The sequence below is a fragment of the Micromys minutus genome, assembly GCF_963924665.1.
Source record: "Micromys minutus genome assembly, chromosome: 27".
Lineage (NCBI taxonomy): Eukaryota > Metazoa > Chordata > Mammalia > Rodentia > Muridae > Micromys > Micromys minutus.
In genome coordinates this window covers 25,878,121-25,898,090 of record NC_137962.1, presented here as the reverse complement: position 1 = coordinate 25,898,090, position 19,970 = coordinate 25,878,121, and the positions used below count along the sequence as shown (strand labels likewise).

At 43.2% G+C, this 19,970-nt stretch overlaps 1 protein-coding gene and 1 pseudogene across 2 annotated transcripts in view; one reads left to right on the top strand and one right to left on the bottom strand.

Annotated features, from left to right (window-relative positions):
- Positions 1-19,970, top strand: part of LOC308438356 (glyceraldehyde-3-phosphate dehydrogenase-like) — a 224,223-nt pseudogene that overhangs the window by 102,955 nt on the left and 101,298 nt on the right. The window lies entirely within an intron of this gene.
- ADAMTS20 (ADAM metallopeptidase with thrombospondin type 1 motif 20) overlaps positions 5,557-19,970 on the bottom strand; it is a gene marked incomplete at its 5' end in the record, with an annotated part of 109,965 nt that continues 95,551 nt past the window's right edge. Inside the window, 8 exons of the mRNA XM_080939764.1 lie at positions 5,557-5,914; positions 8,564-8,668; positions 15,002-15,093; positions 17,258-17,391; positions 17,881-17,972; positions 18,062-18,156; positions 18,344-18,473; positions 19,234-19,437. Coding sequence (XP_080795890.1) covers positions 5,825-5,914; positions 8,564-8,668; positions 15,002-15,093; positions 17,258-17,391; positions 17,881-17,972; positions 18,062-18,156; positions 18,344-18,473; positions 19,234-19,437 — 942 coding nt within the window. The 3' untranslated portion in view covers positions 5,557-5,824. The remainder of the gene's footprint in view (positions 5,915-8,563; positions 8,669-15,001; positions 15,094-17,257; positions 17,392-17,880; positions 17,973-18,061; positions 18,157-18,343; positions 18,474-19,233; positions 19,438-19,970) is intronic.

The window sequence follows — 19,970 nt, the reverse complement described above, 5'->3', positions numbered from 1 at the left end:
AGGCTGGCTTCCGGCTGCTGGAACTTTGGAAGTTGGCTGGGCACTGGTTTGGCTGGCACCTTAATTGACATGCCACACGGAGACCATCTTTCCCACCATCTGGGTTACATGTTTGATGAGGCTTCTCGGAGAGCGCTAAACCATGCTGTCCAAAGTGGTGGCGCAGACGATGCTATGACATTAATTGTGTGGCATGGGGAAAACAAGAGAAGCTTAACAATAAAAAGGAGTTGGATGTTCGGGAGGGAGATTAGAAGATAAATCTAGAAGGGGCAGACATGCTAAATAAGACAAATGCTGAGTTCTAATTCACAAGCAAGCTGGCTAATACTTCCTAAGGTGAAGGGAGAGTCCTAATGAAGAACAGGTCATGAGCACAGCAGGGGCTGTGCAGAGATGAGTGCACCAAGGTGACCTGTCATGGTCATCAAAGCAGAAAGCCATTTCACCATGGCTGGGTCCTGGGTTCCGTCCGCAGGAACCTTACACATTAAATGATTTTAGGCTTTAAGTTCAGTTCACAACCTATTACCTGACACCATAGGTCATGATGCCAATGTCAACGGTAATTTGATGGCATATGTAAATATGCATTAGTCTCTGCCATAGTACAGAGGTTTTAAATATTAATGTTTGGGGCAGCAAAATAAAATAGGTACTACTGACATCTCAAAAGCTCGGATCAACTCAACTGTGAGTCGGAGATCTGGAGCCCCGAGTGCGCCTCATCGAAATGCTTTCCAAAGTGTTTAATGCACTGAAAAAAAAAAAGTCACATAGCTAATTTGACACCTTCAAATAGCAACATAAAAATAGCTTCCCTTAATTCTGTGCCTTTTCTGTTAGGGAAGTAAGCGGGCCCCCTCCCTTTCTATTCACTTTGCAGTTCAGAACACCCAGGTTCAGACAAAATATTTGCATTGAGGCAAGACAGCCGGCGGGTTACAAACCATATGAGACATGAGGCTTCTTCTGTCTGTGCTCTGACTTGGATTCTCTTTATGGGATAAAGGCTTCAGAAAAATTATCTCAACAACCATCTTTTATTTGCTTCCAGTCAGGCAATGTTTGATATGACTAAGACAATTCTAACGTCTCAGCCGTAACAGAAAGACATGCGCATGCCTGTGATATGGATATGTGTCTTGTCTGGACATAGAGTTTCGTCAATGATGCCTAGAAATGAACTGTGCTGAATGCCTTGTGGAACTGTGACAGCGACTCTCCAGCAAAGGTAGAACTTGGTAGCGTTCCAAGTCCTCCGGCAGCATAACCACGAATGGCCAGCAGATGGCGCTGTCGTCGGTTATTTTTTTTTTTTTCACTTGTGAACTACAAAAAAAAAAGCGTGTTATTGCAGAAATAAATAAGTAGCAAAACTATTATCTTTAAAATGCTAAGTGGCAAAACGAATGTAGAGTTGGATCTATACTGTAAAGTAACGTCTCTGGTGGCACTTAAGGATAATACAGAGTTGTCCTTTTTATGTCTGCGAAGATGATGGGGCCCTGATCAGGATTAAATAGGATGAGGGTGTGCAGTTCGCTTTTATTTAGAAGTCTTCTTTTTTCCTTTTTTTTTTTTTTTTTTTTTTTTTTTTTTTTCTTTTTGGTCAGAGACTGGGCAAGAGGAGAGATAAAAGATGCAGAATGTTATACAGATTGATTTCAAGCATCTTTTTAAAACAGAAACAATGCTGTCTGTTGAGACTCAGGACCGAAGGAAAACAAAACATTTGGGCAAAGCAGGAATGCTTTGAAATATGCAGGAAAGGGAAAAGGCAAAACAAAGCAGTAAACCAGCCGGGAAACTGGCAGTGCCAGCCTCCAGCTGGTCTCTTCTGTTTTCTTGTTCTGGTTCTGATTAGAGCTACCAAGCCCCCCAGCGACAGATTCCCACTGCAGCCCCGATGTGTGCCCCACCCGAGGAACCCCAACACTGGAGATGCAGAGGCACCGGAGTGTGAGCAGTGTACACTATACATAGATGCTGCTTCGAACGTCAAAACAACACAGCAAAACTCCTGTGTGTTCAGACTTGGAGGAGTGGTGCTGGCCATTGTCAGACCACGGCCCACGAGTTCTGAGAGCTCGTGAGGAAACTCCAAGGAAAAAAGGAGACGAAAAGTGTTGTGACGTCTATTCCTCCAGAACGTGGGTTGGTTTAAAAACATGCTTCTAGTTCTAACTACCAGGAGTAGTTAGGAGTGGGCTTACTTATGACTGCAGGTACTTGTACTGGCTGGTTTTGTGTGACAACTTGACACAAGCTGGAGTTGCCACAGAGAAAGGAGCCTCTCTTAAGGAGTTTCCTCCTTGAGATCCAGCTGTAAGGCATTTTCTCAACTAGTGATCAAGGGGGGAGGGCCCAGCCCACTGTGGGTGGTGCCATCCCTGGGCTGGTAGACCTGGGTTCTATGAAAAAGCAGGCTGAGGAAGCCAGGGGAAGCAAGCCAGTAAGTGACATCCCTCCATGGCCTCTGCATCAGCTCCTGCCTCCAGGTTCCTACCCTGTGTGAGTTCCAGTCCTGACTTCCTTTGGTGATGAACAGCAGTGTGGAAGTGTAAGCTGAATAAACCCTTTCCTCCCAAACTTGCTTCTTGGTCATGATGTTTTGTGCAGGAGTAGAAACCCTGACTAATGTTTCCAAGCACAGATGTTCGTGTGAGTTAATGTGGCCTCTGCCCCGTGACCTTGCCTTGTCCTCAGAATGCAAACTGTCTAATGCTTTAGATAAACTTGGCTATCGAATGAGACATTCCTCCTCCTCGTTTTAGGTTCCACTCTCCCAGGCTCTAGCCACCAACTAGAGCTGTAACAGTCGTGACCTTCAGGCCAGCCTGGGATACACAGTGAACCCCCAATATATTATATATCTTTGGATATATCCAGCAAAAAGAGACTTCACATCTACAAACACATACAAGGGACCCACGCAGAAACACAGGAAAGGGTTCCCACAGACCCTAGTAATGAGATAAATATAAACTTAGAGGGGAGATTGTATGTTACAGCTCAAGAGGAAAGGGTAACATGTTAACGCCCTGACAGTTGACATGTTTCTTATCCCGGACCTCATGCTTAGTAGGGAGAGCCTACTACTGAACCATGCCCCGGCCCTTGACAGTTACAATGGTTGAATTGTACTTTGGAAATTTCTAGGGACATTGAGAATGGGTCCCAAGTGTCTGCTCTCTGTCTTGGGAAAGTATTGTGTGCACTACCTACTTCCCTGTGTCTGGCCCACTTGCCCCGAGAACGACGGCGATTTCAGTGCTGGTCCTTTCTGAGATGTGAGATGTCTGAGTTAGCCAGAACCAGGCTGACTCCATGCCAGGCTGCAAACAGGGAGTCCAGGAGACCAGGACTAAGTTTCAGTTTCCCCAAACCGGAAAAGATCAAAACAAGTCAATGGGGGGGGAGGGGGAACCACGGGCAGCCAATCAGAAAGCATCCCCACCACCTAACTGGAGCCAACCTCTCGAGCATCCAATCAGGAGCTGTAAGGCCAGCCAATCGGGAGCTGTAGAACCTGCCTCATCCCCTGCAGGTATGTTCTCTGCAGAATAAACGCTCTTTGCTGTTGCATATTATTTGAGTCTGGGACATCATTCTTTGTAAACCACGGACCCTTACACATGTAAAAAGGGTTACTAGCACCACACAAATACATATTTTATTTAGATGTTTATAAACTGCACAGCTTTAATAACAGATGAAACATTTAATGGGAAATGTTAGACATTCTGTCTTAATGCCTGGTCGATTTGCAGAATCTCCTCTCTGTTTCTGAGTTCCGCAAGTGTTTGACTGCACGCACATCGACTTCCTCTGGTACCTTTATACCTTGAGGGTAAAACTAGAATGCTGATATTTACTGGTAAAATGAATCAGTAAAACCCGTGCTTTTGTTTATAGGGTAGGCCAACACGGGAAAACATCTGTTTATTTGCTTTTTAAAATCCTATCATCATATAACACGCACTTAAATTATCCACGTGAAAAATAACTCCTTAATTCCTGAGAATCTGCCTAGAGTGGCAGATTTTTTAATCTATTCATGCTTGAGAACACCCCAGTAGAAAGCAGCTGAGCTTCTCCATGGTGGGTACCATAGCTTTTCTCCGTGGTGGGATCTTCAGCATGGCAGCATCTGAACTTGCCCACCAAGCAGTCCGTTCGAGCCCGCCTGTGCGGGGCCGTCCCATTAGGTTGACTGTGAAGAAGACAAGCCCTAACTTTGAAAGAGAAAGTGTTCACTTTTTTTCCTGCTCCTCTGACTGTCTTGCACTCGCTGACTGGACTGTCGTCATTTTCCTCTGACATCAGCTTTTCGATTTCTACATGAACTGAAGGCCAGCATCATCGCTCCAGCATCATCGCTCCAGCATCATCGCTCCAGCATCATCGCTCCAGCATCATCGCTCCAGCATCATCGCTCCAGCATCATCGCTCCAGCATCATCGCTCCAGCATCATCGCTCCAGCATCATCGCTCCAGCATCATCGCTCCAGCATCATCGCTCCAGCATCATCCACTGCTCGGGCATCACCGCTCTGGCTTTGCTCAAGCAAGCATCAAGCCGGTTAGTACCAGACTGAGGCCGCTGTGGCGTCCAGTTTCCAGTGTGAAGACAATTATTGGAGTCTGTAGACTGCTCAAACCAATCTAATAAACCCCTTTAATAGCTTCACCTAGCCTGTTCCTCTAGAACAATGGCTCTCAACCTTTCTAAAGCTGTGACTCTTTAAAGCCATCCCTTAGGCTGTAGTGACCCCCCCCCCCCGAACCAGAAAATTATGTTGTTGCTACTTCATAACTGTGATGCCACTGTTAGGAATAAGAATGTGAACATCTGTGTTTGCCAATGATCTTAGGTAACACCTATAAAAGGGTCATTAGACTCCCCAAGGGGTCGAGACCCACAGGTTGAGAACCTATGCTCTAGCGACCCACATAATCTCTAACAAATTGTTTTAGAGTCAGGGGTGGGTCAAAAAAACAGAAAGAAAACTAGGATCATTAGAATTTGAAGACCCTCCATCTTTCTATTTGGCTAGCAAAAAGGTATTTAACTTTAAGAAAATAGATGTTTTTGAGGGTAGTTACACATATGAGTTATAAAAGTATAGTAGTACATAAACATTATAAGAACAGTATACTGCTCATACATATATAGAGGTAGGCCTTAAAACTCAAAGCGCAATATATCATATCTTCTCTGTTTTGCCACAAAGTTTTCTATTTAATACTTAACATGAGCACAAATTTTTAAGGAAAAAAAAATGTATTACATTTTAGAACCATTTTTATTGAAGCACCAGCATCCACAAATAAAATTAAAGAAAAAAATAAGATAATGAATCAAAAATCATATCAGTAGAAAGGCTAATGTATGTGTGTTTGATGTAATTATTAATTTGATAATCACTAATTCTTACTTGCTCCATTTTAACTGTGACAATAACACTTCATTGTACCCTAGGAAGCTGCTCAGAGATTTGTTTCCATGTGTGTGTTTAACAGCACCATATAATTATGGTCCTGTGAACAGCAATATTTTCTTCGTATAATCCATTCAAACATCATGCTTGTATTCCCTATCATCAATTACGATGTTTAAAATTGATCCTGATTAGAGTGATATGTCTGTTAAGCTTCTCTTGAAAATCCATAAATATTAAGTGGTCTGAGAACCCCAAAGAGCACCCATAGAAAGGTTTGAATATGGAAGTGTGGGGAAACCAGGAGAGAGGAAGGAGCGCCGGACACCCCTACTTTCACAGAGCACCCCAGTTTTGTGGTACTTCCAAACCTTGAATATTCATAGTACTTGAATTGGGAGTCCCGTAGCCATGTGAGGAACGCACTTCCCACAGAAACCTCCACATCTGCCGTAGACTTTGGTTCCATCCTGAAGGTGTGAAGAAGCAGAAAACACAAGAGACTTTTATACAAGCTGGTAACTGTGCACAACACAGAAAAAGCATGTGCTTTGAATAATATGGCCTATAATTGAATATTAAGTCCTAGCTAAGGACCCCTGTTAAGAGCTGTTGCCCCATGACGGTCATGTGTGGGTCCAAAGGGAATGGACAGCCTATGGTGGATACCGGCTGCTGTTCATGTCAAATAAACCATAGTAGGCTTTACACACTTCAACGCAGCACACGTATTTTTCACCTCATACTTATCTGTATTGGTGAGTTTATCAAAATAAAACCTTTGTGTAGCAAGTAAATTTAAATAGTAGACTCCGCACAGAAAGGATATCATAGAAACTCGACCGTGAAGATGTGAGTGAGAGTCGCCTGGGTCTTCCTCGATTGTCTCAGGCACTCGTGTGAAGCGCAGCACGGGGAGTCGCAGAAAGTGGTGTCATAGGAACAGAAACAAACGGGCAGAGGGCGGAAGTCATGATCAGAACTGGACTAGAACCGGAAATAGGCTCAGGCAGATCGTGTGATGGAGGAGGGCAGATGGGGGAGGGGCGGGTTCTCTGGGCTGCCTTCATTTTACATACAGACATCAAAACCACTAAAAATATCGTTTTCATAGACCCAACACGTCCGACTCCGGCCATTTTCCTTAGGGACATAAATTGTTTTAGTCCAGAGAAGAACAGTAGGGTGGAGAAGGCAGTGTTTGGTGTTTGAGACAGAAGGGTGGGATCCGAGCCCTAGCTAACAGAAGAAAGGAGAATGCAAACGCGGTTTTGTGGGGTTTTCTTTCTGTAAGGCTGTGAGAGTGGGAAGTTCAGCTCATTCCACTTTGTGGGACATGAATATGTTTACATTGTCACATTATGCTTGGCTTTGGTGAGCCTCAGTTTTATCCTGGGTATCAGACTTCAAAGGATGCTGTCAGGAACATATTAACTTAACACATAAGATTCTCCACAATTAAATAAGTAACTAAATTTTAGAAGCTATGTAACAAATGGAAAAAAAAATGGAAGATTTTGCAAAATATTACTGTTCTTCTGTGACTTAAGCCAAGACACATTCTTTCTATTCAAGCAAAAGATACTTGAAAGGTGGATACTCAAAAGCCATGCTATTTCCTGAAGTTCTTTACATTTTTAATAAATAATTTAAACATGATTTTGTATCCTCAAAAACAAAATTTTTAAGACTATTACACAAAAATATTGCATTTTGTCCATAAATATTAGTTTTAATTGGAATGTTACATGCCATATTTACCAAGATAAAGAAAAGTCAGAAGACACCAGAGAGGGTGAAGGTTGTGGAGGGGTGATTTATAACAATATAAATAAGAATAATTAAATAGTAATATAAATGGCTCACGACCCAAGCTCACTTTCCCAGAGAGGATCTGTGCACTGTGTTTGAATGAATAATTAATTTTAATAGTTATTATTTCTATGGTGTGAAGAAAATAATAGGCTTTCAAAAGAAATGACCTTCTGGGTATATATTCAGCATATTTAGGTCAAATGCATTTTAGTAGAAGGAGGAGAATAGATTATTATCTAGAGAATTATTATTATCGAGTTGTCCTTCATCTCTTAGAAACATCATGTAACATTACTCATACTTGTGTGTATGTATGTTCTATGTCAATGTGCTCATGTGTGCACGTGGGTCTGTGTATGCAGACCTACATGTGTATGTTCCTGAGCACGTGTGGAGACCAGAGGTGAACATCAGGTGCTTCAATAGATTTCAATTCTATTGATTGAGACAGGGTCCCTCATTGGAAGTGGGCTCACTGATCTGGATAAAGAGTTTCATGGTTCCTCCTTTCTCCACTCCTCCCCTCCCCCCGCAACAACCCCCCAGGGCACAAGGGCCATGGATGCAGGCTCAGGTCCACATGCTTGGGCAGAAGGCACTCTGCTGACTGAGCCACTTCCCTCCCCCATACAGCTACTTCTACAGTCAAAACTGTGTTTTCTACATAAAGGTAGGCAAGAAGATATAAATGCTGCATAGATACCTCTAATGGATGGAAACAATTAGAGGATCTTTGTTAAATGGCTTTGTTTAGTAAGCCAAAGTAAGGGGATAAATAGACCCCAAATTGAAGCATCGTTTAAAAATATTAGTCCCTAAATCTCTACTTGAAGTTTTGTTTGCTCATTTTTGGAGTTTTGCCATACTGGGGGGGGGGGGGGTGGAGTCCAAGCTAGATGAATGTTCTACCACAGATCTACAGCCTCAGCCTTCTTCGAATTTTTCATCTGAGAAAAATGATCCATTATATTGCCCAGGCTGACCTTGAATTCACCCCAGAGCCAGGTCTTGAACTTGCAGGTCATTTGTCTCTGCCTATGAGTAGCTGGCACTATAAGTCTATGCTACTGGGCCTGGTACAGTTATATCATTAGCTCTAACAACATACATTCATATCCAGTCAGAAGGTACAAATTTGAGATTCACCCTCTGTGTGTGAATCCCATATTTGAATTCGTATGTGTCTACACCCCATTATATGCAGCATGTTCATAATATCCCGTGAGATTCTGGTCACTGTTCTCATGCGTGTTTGCTCATAGCACAGAAGTGATTCCCGGGTGCTTGAGTTTTACAGGACTTACTTGAGATCTGTGGATGATGACTGAGGCATACCTCCCCTGAGCAAGCCACTTTGCTGTGTTGGATATCTTCACACCGGTTCCTGCTAGGTTGATGCTGAACTGCCCCTGTGTTGTGAGAATAATAATAATTATTATTATTATTATTATTATTATTATTATTATTATTATTATAAATAAAATGAGCCCATAACTTACTTAAGACTGTTCTTGCCTGGAAACATCAAATGGTTCACATGTGAATTTCAAAACAGGTGAAGAAAGCTGACCTAACTTGACTTAAGGAAAATGATTCAGCTAAAGAGTTTAAAAATCTGACTACAAATGCATCTCAATTACAGGTACAGCCAGAGTTGATACTGTGTAATGCTAATCAAGTCTGGCAGGCCTTGGAGACTGTCACACTTAGAGCCTAGGGGCCTGTGTCAGTTGGCGAGTCCTTGATGGAGAAGTGAGTATTCATGGGGACTAAGATGTGCCCAACTTTACCATTTCTTTTTATTCAAGTCTCGACTACTTTTTGATAGTTTTTGTGGCATGACATCTGTTTGGCGTATTTCCTGGAATCTCTCCTTATTGTGTGACTCCTGCCTTCTATAAAGAACAGTACTTCTTTACTGACATCGCAAAAGTCCTGAATTCTTACATCTTTTTTAAGCCCCCCTCCCATCAGGGCATTCGGACTGTAACAGCACACAACTTACACATCAAGGTGTGTGTTCCCTAGGGGCTTGTGTCCTGCATGAAGTATTTTTAATGACAAAGTATCTCGGGTTACTTCTGTTAGTAATAAACTTTGAACATATGCCGATTGAGAAATGAAGTGACCACCATGGTGACATCATGTCTTATTCTTTCTGTAAGACAGATATCTGTCTCATCAGTGCACACACCAGTGCACACATCAGTGCACACGTTCATGTCCACCTTTAGTAGTGCAGTTATATGCATGTTGAGTCATTTGCTTTCCAGTGAAATTCTTGACAACTTATGATCATTAAGTGCTTGGTTTATTTGTCTCTTCTGGACGCCTATACACCAAAGGGTCATGGGAACACGGGCCAGCAGGAGGGACGTTTAAGAAGCCCCAAATAGACTCCGGAGGTTTTTTCAGTTGTCATGAACACCAGCAACACTATAGTTCTCGGGGGTTAGGGTCTATGGTGGTTTCAGTGCTGCTGACTCGTTCAGGTAACGGCTTTGGGGAATCGCCTTTTCCTGTCTTTGTATTTGAGGAGGGGATTCCTCTGTCAGTATTGGGTCTCACGCAACAGCTAGAACATCGGTGAGGCACAAGACAGAGACTCTCGTTGCTGCAGAACTGGGCATTTGAGCTGGGAGGTGTGTGCATCCATGCACTGAGGTACAGGCTGGGAGGTGTGTGCATCTGTGCACTGAGGTACAGGCTGGGAGGTGTGTGCATCTGTGCACTGAGGTAAGAGCTGGGAGGTGTGTGTATCCGTGCACTGAGGTACAGGAAGGGAGGTGTGTGCATCCGTGCACTGAAGTACAGGCTGGGAGGTGTGTGCATCTGTGCACTGAGGTACAGGCTGGGAGGTGTGTGCACCCGTGCACTGAGGTACAGGCTTGGGCCTCCGATCCTATCAAGGCTTCGAGGAAGAATAAATTTTCCAAAGGCTGAGACCGGGGGAAGGAAGACTTGGGACCAGGAAGGTGCCTTGTTTCAGAGTGAAATTCTTTATGATTTATGATCACTAAATGGAGCTCAGACTCGGAGGAACAAGGCGCCGCACCCTTGTGACTTCCTAGGAAGGTGAGACATGACAGTATCCCAACCTCTGTAAAGGCAGATGAAGCTGGAAGGATTTTTGGATCAGGACACTTGTGGCATAGACTCGAGGCACCAGAACAGTGAGGACTCTACCCTGTGGAGAGGCAGGTGCCTCTCAGCAGCCTGGATCCTGGGCTATTCTAGTTCCAGGTGGCTGGGCACTGAGGACTTTTGGTCTGAAGGATGAGGTTTAGCCGAGCTCCTACTCTCTGGAACAGCAGGCACTACCTCTATCCCTCACTAGCATCCACTCAGCACCTGTTATGGGGGTGTCAGACTTTCCAGATCTTTAGACCATGTCTCCCTCCATAATAGCTGAGCCACTAGGGGGCGCTATTGCTTCAGCACAGAGTGAGGTATGCAGGTTCCAGGGGGCTGCCGCTACGGCGATGCTAGAACAGTGGTCCACGACCTAAGGTCACTACCCTTTTGGGGTAAAATGACCCTGTTACAGGGATTGCCTAAGACCACCAGAAAACATAGATGTTTGCATCATTATTCATAACCGTAGCACAATTATGGTCATGAAGTGGCAACAAAATAATTTTATGGTTGTGGGTCAGCACAGCATGAGGAATTATTAAAGGGTTGCAGCATTAGGAGGTTTGGGGACACAGTGCTGGTGGGTGAAGGAAACACTGCCTTGTCACCACAGAGTGTCAAATCTATGAGATATCTGTATGCAGAGCCCTCCCAGCCCAGGCTGCAAGTGGAGATTAATACAAAATGAGTCACAGTGTAGATACAGTGGAGGGCTGACACGCTGAAAGAAAAATATTTTAAGATGGAGAAAACCCTTGTACTTTTGCATTTGATCTCTTAGCTCAACGATCTGTGAGAAACAAGGTATCTGATTTCATTAAAATACATGAAGCGCTTTCACTCTGATAGATGCTTGAATGAATAAAATGATGGCTGGTAAAAAAAATGGGATATTTGCAAATGTCACCCCTGGTGAAAGGCCTTTGTGTATCTAGACGCTCGAGATTCACCAATAGGAAAACAAACTTGCTGCACAAGGGCACAGACTAGACGTGGCTATTTACCTCATTAAGAAAAAATCCACAAATGACCAGCAGCCAGAGGAAATGGACTTAACATCACCGTGCACTAGAAAAATGGGAATAAAACCACTAGCAGCCACCACTAATACCAAGGCAAACCAGCAAACGAAAGCAAACTTAACAAGACCAAGTCCCCCGAGGGCGCGAAGCAGCAAGGATGTTCCTCTGGTAGAACAACAAAATGGCGAGGCTCCTCTCTACCGTGTGCAGCAGAGAATCTGCTACAAAGGGAAGGATTTAGCTTAGAAAAGTGGAACTGTAACTGAGCCTGTGGGCATGTGCCCAAATCACAGTCTCCAGCATCTGGAAGCAAAGATGCAACAAATGTTGAGTGAAGGCACCAGCAAGATCCCCTGACGTTACTGCAGTGTGATTACTTCTCCAACTCTCTGGGGATCAAATATTAATTAAAGGACAGGAATCAAGGCCCGTGCCAGGACTCTTCGGGAACATCTACCTCCCACTCGACATATGTATTCCAAAGTCACAATAACTCTCTGACTTCGTCTCACGTTCAATGTGGTGAAGTTTATTTTCTCTAAAGAACGCCATATGTGTTTGTGCTCTTTGTTTAGCATTCAGATCCTGGGGTACCCAGTCACGTGCAAACACAGAGGATGTGGTTTCCATGAACCCCAAACATCGGGAGGCATTCTTTCTGTGACACTGGGCATCTGGAAGGTATTCATGCAAATGCCATGTAAGCTAAACACAGAATCTGGTTTATCCATTTGACAGAACATCGCCGGAAATATGGGGCACTTTGTATTTTTGGTAACTGTAGCCCGGGGCAGACAAATAAATGCACACTGAGTGTAGATGACACCACTCCTTTCAACAGCATCCATCTGTGCCCAGCACGATCTCATCTTGGCACAAAGCTCTGCATTCCAAAAAATGTTCAGATCCACGAGAGTGGGCAGTGTAGCCCAATGGCAGAGAACTATCTTACGGTTGCTCCTGCATTGATTAGTTGAAGGTTATGACCAAGGTTGTTGACATCAAGTATCTGTCTAAGTGCAAGCTAAAGGCACATACTTTAGAGCAACATGATTTCCGTAAGATATTTGTGAGAGGGTGGTGTTAGAAGGAAAAGGAAATAACTGTCTTATCAAAGCCCGGTTACACGAAATCTTTTCAATCCTATTTCATACTCAAAAAGAAGTTTCTTGTTTATAATAATTGTCTCTGTCACTCCCTAAAATGAGAGCTCACCAATGAGATCACAAGGATTTTGATTCTACTTGATAATTATGTAGCTTCTATGATTATCAATCTCCTTTGAATTTCGCTAATACCTCCCACTCAACGTGAAATCAACGTGGAAGGAAGAGGACCAGATTTTCAGAATCTGGCAATCTTTCTGAACAGCAGCCTTGAGAAGGACTCAGATCACCAAACTGTTCATGTATCTCGTGGTATCAAATGTATGACCAGATGGCAGGGTTAAAAGGAAAGGGGTTGATAGAGAAAGCTCATTCATCCTGACATAGACTGGCCATTGGAGGATTATTCTCCATGGAGAAAGTCAAAAGGTCAGCATAATCGATAAAAGGAGGCCGTGTGTTGTGGAAAACATCAGTTAGAATAATAGAACATTTTAGGTCACACGTCGCTGACTTCAGAGAATGTGTCTGAACACACAGACAAGGTGTTTGCCAGGAAGACGATCTTAAAAGAGAAGGTAAGTTCTGGGAGAGAATTGTAAGGAGTTCATTCTAGGAAGTAGCCAATTATCACCATAGGAATAGAGGCAAAAACAGAGGAAAAAGGAGGAAAAAGAGGAAGAAACAGGGACTTGGGTGAATGAGAGCAAAAGATTCTTCTGCAAAGTTGTCTGCTTCCCACAACATAGACAAGAAGGCTGGAGAGATGGCTCGGCAGGTAAATATGTCTGCTATACAAGCGTGAGGAATTGAGTTTGGATCCCAGCACCCGTGTAGAAAGCCAAGCATGGGTCAAGCACATCTGTAACCTCAGCATGAGGAGGCAGAGACGGTAGGGTCACTGAGGCATGCTGGCTACCAGCCTCGCTGCAGGCTCAGTAAGAGACCCTTGTTTCAATATATTAAGACAGAGTGAGAAGGCAGAACACCTGACATTCTTCCCTAGCCTACAGATGCGAACTTCTATGTGAGAATATACCACAAATACACTTCATTTCTGTGTGTGCACACACACATGCGTAATCAAGAGAAAAAGCTCTTATAGAGTGGACCTATGGACATTCTCTCTAGCAACAACTGCTGAAAGTTATGAGACATGAACATCATTTAAGCATACGACTCTGAAATTTATTCCTAAGTTATACAGCAAACAAAAATGTTTTTATTTAGGAAAATCTATTAAATCTAGGTAGGAACAGTTAATAATCCAATGATAAGAGAAAATATTTTAGTGTGAATAAAATTACTAAACAAATGCAAAAAATCCTTAGGTACAGCAAAACACTTAGAATTCATAGTTATAAAAGCATTAATAAATAGAAGAACATCTCAAATCAATAATTTTTCACCTTAAGATGCCAGAAAAAGCAATATAATATCCACAGACAAGTGTAGCTCTCCCCCATCACCAAAGAAGCTTCTCTTTTATGGCAGACAAAAGGCATTATGGAAATCCACAACAGGTCAAAATGTAGACAGCAGCTAACTGTTCATTCTTAGTTAATACATCTACAACACAACCCCTTAAAAGCCCAGGGAGCATCTCAAAAGAGGGCCCAGAGAGATTGTAAGATCCAGAGGACCAGTATGTTTTCTGTGAGATAGTGTCTTTTATATACACACCCATGACATCCCCTAAATCAGACCTCTACAATGACAACACCATCGTGGAGCAGATAAACCTCACAAGGCCTCTAACTAGATGAAGAGGTACAAACTATTAATGACTGTCCCAATCCAGGAACAAGTCCCCAGAGAAGTTTACTCAATCTCAAGGGCTATCAATAAACATATATGGATGTAGGTTCAAGTATAAGACTGGACAGTCCTGTTTGTTTGGACTTCTGGCAAGGGTAGCAGTGGGCCACAGACATGTGTGTCAACCAAACCTCACAATGCAACCTAAGCATCCCATACAGAATGGACCAGTGGGATGCCACAGTGCCTTTTAGGACACCCCCACCTTTTCAGGGTTCACAACACCATCCAGTGTCACCTCCATGACAATCTATCCTCCACACATGGTCCTTTGAGAAATGCACACCAAAAGAACCAGTGTCACCATCGGCAAACAAATAACACATGCTCATGGTCCATTTGTTTACCTTTCCATGTGCATCTGTTCACTCCCAGAGGTGACATGTCATAGAGAGAAGACTTGAAAGATGGTTACATGTCATAGAGAGAGAACTTGAACATGTTACAAGCCTTGCTCTTGAGTCTTTGAAGGACTTAATATTGGCTAAAGTGTTTTTTCCTTCAGTAGCTGGTTTATAGCGCTTAAAATAAGTGCGCAACTGAAAGCTTTGGATATCTAGTTTTTATGTTCTGTGCAATGTTCTGTTCAAGAAAAGTGATGGAGGGAGATACTGAATGTTTCCTTATGAAGAAAATGAGTAAGGGAATGTGCCTGAGGTACCTGTGGGCATCTGGCAGCACTGTAGCAGTCCCCAGCTGTGGCAAATGGAACGGCCTTGCCAAATAGTGTCTGGGAAAAAAGAAGATCTGTAGCTGTAAAAAGAAAAAAAAAATATGGCTCGTTACCATGGAAACAGCATTGTCCTCTTTCTTTTCTAATATGCAGTTTTCATGGTATCTTAAATTTATTTATATGATCAGTTAAAGTTTTAAACAAAATCATCACCACAATAGCATACAATGTAACACTGCCTCGAAATGGATACATTTTGTTTAACACAAAAAAATGTGCATGGCTTAAATAGTCCTGAAAAAAAAATCACAGAGACATCTGCGATGGAAAAATAAATACAAAAAAAAAAAAAAAAAAAAAAAAAAAAAAAACAACCCCTAAATAAATGGTTGTTTACCTTTATTTTCCTGTATTATTTCACAGCAAGTCTCTGACACAGGTGGAGTGGGCTCAAGAAGAAAATCACAGGAAAACAAAACCAAAAATGTCTTCCAAGGGAGACCCTTCATGCTGAAGCAGTGTGAGCCCACCCCGGCTGCATCTGTACCAATTCACTGGTACAACCGTTCCCTCTTTCATCTGATGACACTAGCAACATTTGCTGATTGTCATTCTCCCTGGAGATCATACAAAATACCACGGCTAGGTTCACTGGGTCAAAGACAGCTTGTGCGGAATCCTCAAGCTCGGTCACTACAATCACTCCTCCTTGCAAGATTAGTCATTCATCAAGGTCCCAACCATGGCTGTCAGGGTAACTGAGTTGATTCAAGTCATTGACAGGACATATTGCACACCCCATGATGACACGGGGTCCTTTGGAGGCACCCCCCCCCAAAGGAGCATTTCTGCAAATATCTCATCTCTAACGACAGCCGTAAAAATCTGTCGTTATCCACCAGAGGAATTGTGTGCAGCTCCCAAGCCTCAGTCATGTGGTCACGGTGAGCTTGCATGCATAGTGGATCGGGCTGACAAATGATACAAATCGGACCTATCCCAAGAGAGGAAGCAGTTAATCACGTACCATCTGCTGCTTCTTTGGGGGCCCCACAGATTGGAGTGGGACGCAGACACGAGTTTCAGAGTACTTGACAGTCTCCCTCAAAAGCATGAGCAGTCAGCTACACCAGCTTCACAGTGATCACTGCTGGTGTGTGCGTAGTCTGCTTGTCTCCGATGAGGTCCAGCACATCAGCCAGACTATTACCAGACATCGTTCCTGGATTCTGGGCAGGTGTGTCTAACTTTACAGGCCCAGACTAAAGTGCATTTACTACATGACCAGCATTTTGCAGGGACCATACATACCTGTGACCTGAGTAAATTACCATTTAATTTCTAGAAGGATGGCATGTTTCCCCAACCTCAGTTCTCTGGGCAGGTCTTTCTCCCTCCTCAGTGGTCCTTAACTAACTGTAAGCTGGGGCGATCACTCTCAAAGAGAAGCTGAATTTCATCACCTGTGATATTTTGACAGAACATCTGTCTTATCTGATATGGGATTGTTTGAAAGATAAAATGATATGACATGGAAAGATATAATATTCAATAGACTATATTCTGGAGCTAATGTTATTCCTTAAAATCTTACAAAAAAAAAAAAAAAAAACCCACTGTGATGGTTTGCATATGCTTGGCCCAGGGAGTGGCACTATTAGAAGGTGTGGCCTTGTTGAAGGAAGTGTGTCACTCTGGGGGTGGGCTTGGAGACACTCCTCCTAGCTGCCTGAGGATGCTCAGTCTGTTCCTGGCTTCCTTTGGATGAAGATGTAGAACTCTCAGCTCCTCCTGCACCATGCCTGCCTGGATGCTGCCGTGCTTCTGCCTTGATACTGGACTGAACCTCTGAACCTGTAAGCCAGCCTCAATGAAATGTTTTTATTTATAAGACTTGCCTTGGTCATGGTGTCTGTTCACAGCAATAAAACCCTAACTAAGACAACCACCTTACACTTATGTTAAGAATATTAACTTCTTTGAGTTTAATATGGTTAGAGATTGTTTTAAGATACATAGCTTGATCTGAAAGAGAACTATCTTATTGCTGTCACGATATAATGTTTGTATCAAAGGGCCCCATCCTTCCTGTCATTACAGAGAAAGTATATATCTAATAACTATAAAAAAAAACCATTCTGTACAATGGTTCTTCATTATTTCCTGTCATCTATACCACTACCTTGATGGACTTCGCCTCAGCCAAAGGACTATTTTTGTTTTCCAAAGAGTCTCAGCACTTACTTTTGATTTGCATAGATGAGAGATCCACTCTCACTTTGCTAAAAGCAGTGTATCCGGCAGGTAGGTAGTCATTTTCACAGGCACAGTCTGGCCTCCTGCTTCCGTTGAAGGGGCATTCATAGGGATTCTGAAGTCTGTAACAACGTTGGACATTTTAGTACTTGCTGCATTTGCTAGAGCCCAGTGTGGCCAAGGATGAACACAGAAGATGTTGGACATAGAAGATGATGATGAACATAGAAGAGGTAAAACAGAATGCACACGTCTGTCCTCGCACGTCATAGTGACAACGCATCAGCAGGGAAAGAAGCCAAAATCACCAGGGCTAACACCCGGAATTCTCACCGGGAAAGTCAGGGACTAGCTGTACAAAGAAAATTTTAGACAAAATCCCCACCGCCACTTTTGTTACTAGAATTAACTTTATTTTTATGAAAATAGACAAGGTCTTAAGCTTATTCCTCTTGCCCCACATTCACCCTCTTTGTGATAACTAATATATGGCTAAGGCCCTAATGTGCCCTCTTCTTTCTCAATTTCCTGTCCAACATCTAAGTGATTCCAAGGCTGTGCCAAAATCTATGAGCCCTAAAAGTGCACAGGAGGAGTAAGGTGTCTCATACCTGAGGCCATAGATTTCCGAAAAGTTGTCTTCACCTTTGACCAGTGGTAAATATTCCCTAGGGTTCTCCAGCTGCATGCCGGAGCAATGGATCTGGGGGGAAATACACACCACACATCTGGAAAACATTTTCCTGTGACAAGATCAAGGTGAAAATCAACTAGAGACGGTTCTCATAGTACCTTCAAGACCCTTCCTCCGACGTTAAGGTGGTAGTCGCCATCCTTGGTCACGTTGTTTGTAACTTGGATTTCTTTGCAGGTGCTAAGCAGTTTACCTTCAAAGATAAAGCCATGCAGAAAATCAGGACCGGGCAGATTCCGGGAGGCACGGACCCGACCTTCAGAACCATTGCTGCGCTCTGAAGGTCTGACGGCTGGTGTCGCAGGGTGTGACAACTGCATATATCTGTGCTGACATTTTAAACTGGAACTTAGGGGAAGAGTTGGGAGTCTGCTACTTACAGTCATTGGCATAACATTTCTTTTGGGCATCTGGCTTTAAACGCTTTAAGCATAAGTCACTGGGCCAACCGCTCTCATTCCTGCATGCTACTCTTCTCTCCATTATCCCATTTCCACAAGTTACTGAGCACTGTCAACACAGTAAAGTTTGAGGTAAAATAGGTACCAGTAATCACAAGGCCGGGAAATCCACACTGCCTTCTCCACGACTAGGCTCTCTCAGAACGAAGTGGGGGTCAGTAACAGTTAGATCTACAGAAGACGCAAAAATAATCTGGGGCTTCGCAGTCACTGGAGTGAAAATTCAGGGCGAGCCTGCAGCTGTTTCTCAGTGACTGGGTTCTTGTCATTCATTCATTCAGCTGTGTCAGCGACACACCTCAATCATCCGGTGAACATGAATTGATGGGGTGTATTAAAGCTCCATGTATACACAACACACTGCAAATAGTAAACACTAACCCATTTATTACTGTGGTTACAGCTACCTAGAGGTTTTCCTTTCCTTCTGATGAAATTACATCTGATGAAAGTGATGTCTTCGTCTTTCCTTTAATTAAGTTGATAGGTAGAATGTGGTGTGAGTGATACTTATTATGTGTAGATTAGAGAAAGCTGCTATTTTTCTTCCCTTTGCTGATACATTTTTCTAGAGTACCTATATAAGGTATGAGCTCTTACTGTATGAATGGGGATTATTGTTCTCTTCTTACGAGCAAGTTAAAATAAGCACAGAAAAGAATAAGATATGTGTACAAAATAATGGACTGGATTTTAGACTATGATGTAGATGGTAACATGGAAGATCTACCAGAAAGTGCAGGTCGCCAGGAATTCTTCCCTCGAAAAGCCTTATACAAAGGGCCCCAGATTCGGAATTCTGCACTGACCTTGCTCCACTTCCCCACTTTCCAAGTGGCGACACGCAAGCAGCTTCTAAAGTCACATCCGTACACCTTGGGAGAAGGTATCACGGGACACTGCCCATAGTTTACAGTCCAGAGCTGATGGAACGCATGCTTCTTCTTAGAGGGCTGGATCCTAGTGCAGTATGTAATCTTCTGTGGCTGGGTGAGCCCACAGTTACCTGCACACTGAAAAAGGCACACTGGTAAGGAAATGAGGAAGCCTGAAGCTCACCGTGAGCCCTAAAATATCTGTCAGCTCCTCCATATGCATCCGGCATATCATCTCCACTGAAACTCGATTAGCCCACTTCATTCATAGGCTGGGAAACAAATGGCTATTGGCATTCAGGCAGCTCACACAAAGTCACACGAGGTTGGGATTCAGCCGAGATACTGTGTCTGAGGAGCCTGTGAGGTTTCTCTCTTTCCCTTCTGAGCTCTCTTCTAATGGACCCCCTTTCTAGTTCTCATTCTGACAGTCTTGGTTACTTACACAACAGAACCCGAGGATAGGAACTATTCACAAATCAATGTGTTCTTCTTTTTTATGGGGTTGTTTGGCTGCTCTGAGTCCCTTAAATTTTGATATGAATTTAGGACCAGCTTGACAAATTTGTGAACGCCATTTGGAATTTTTTTTTTTAAAGCCAATCAAAGCATTGTGCTGTGGTTAACTAAGTCTCAGCCGAGATGCCAAGTGAATTTAATAGGGGAATGAT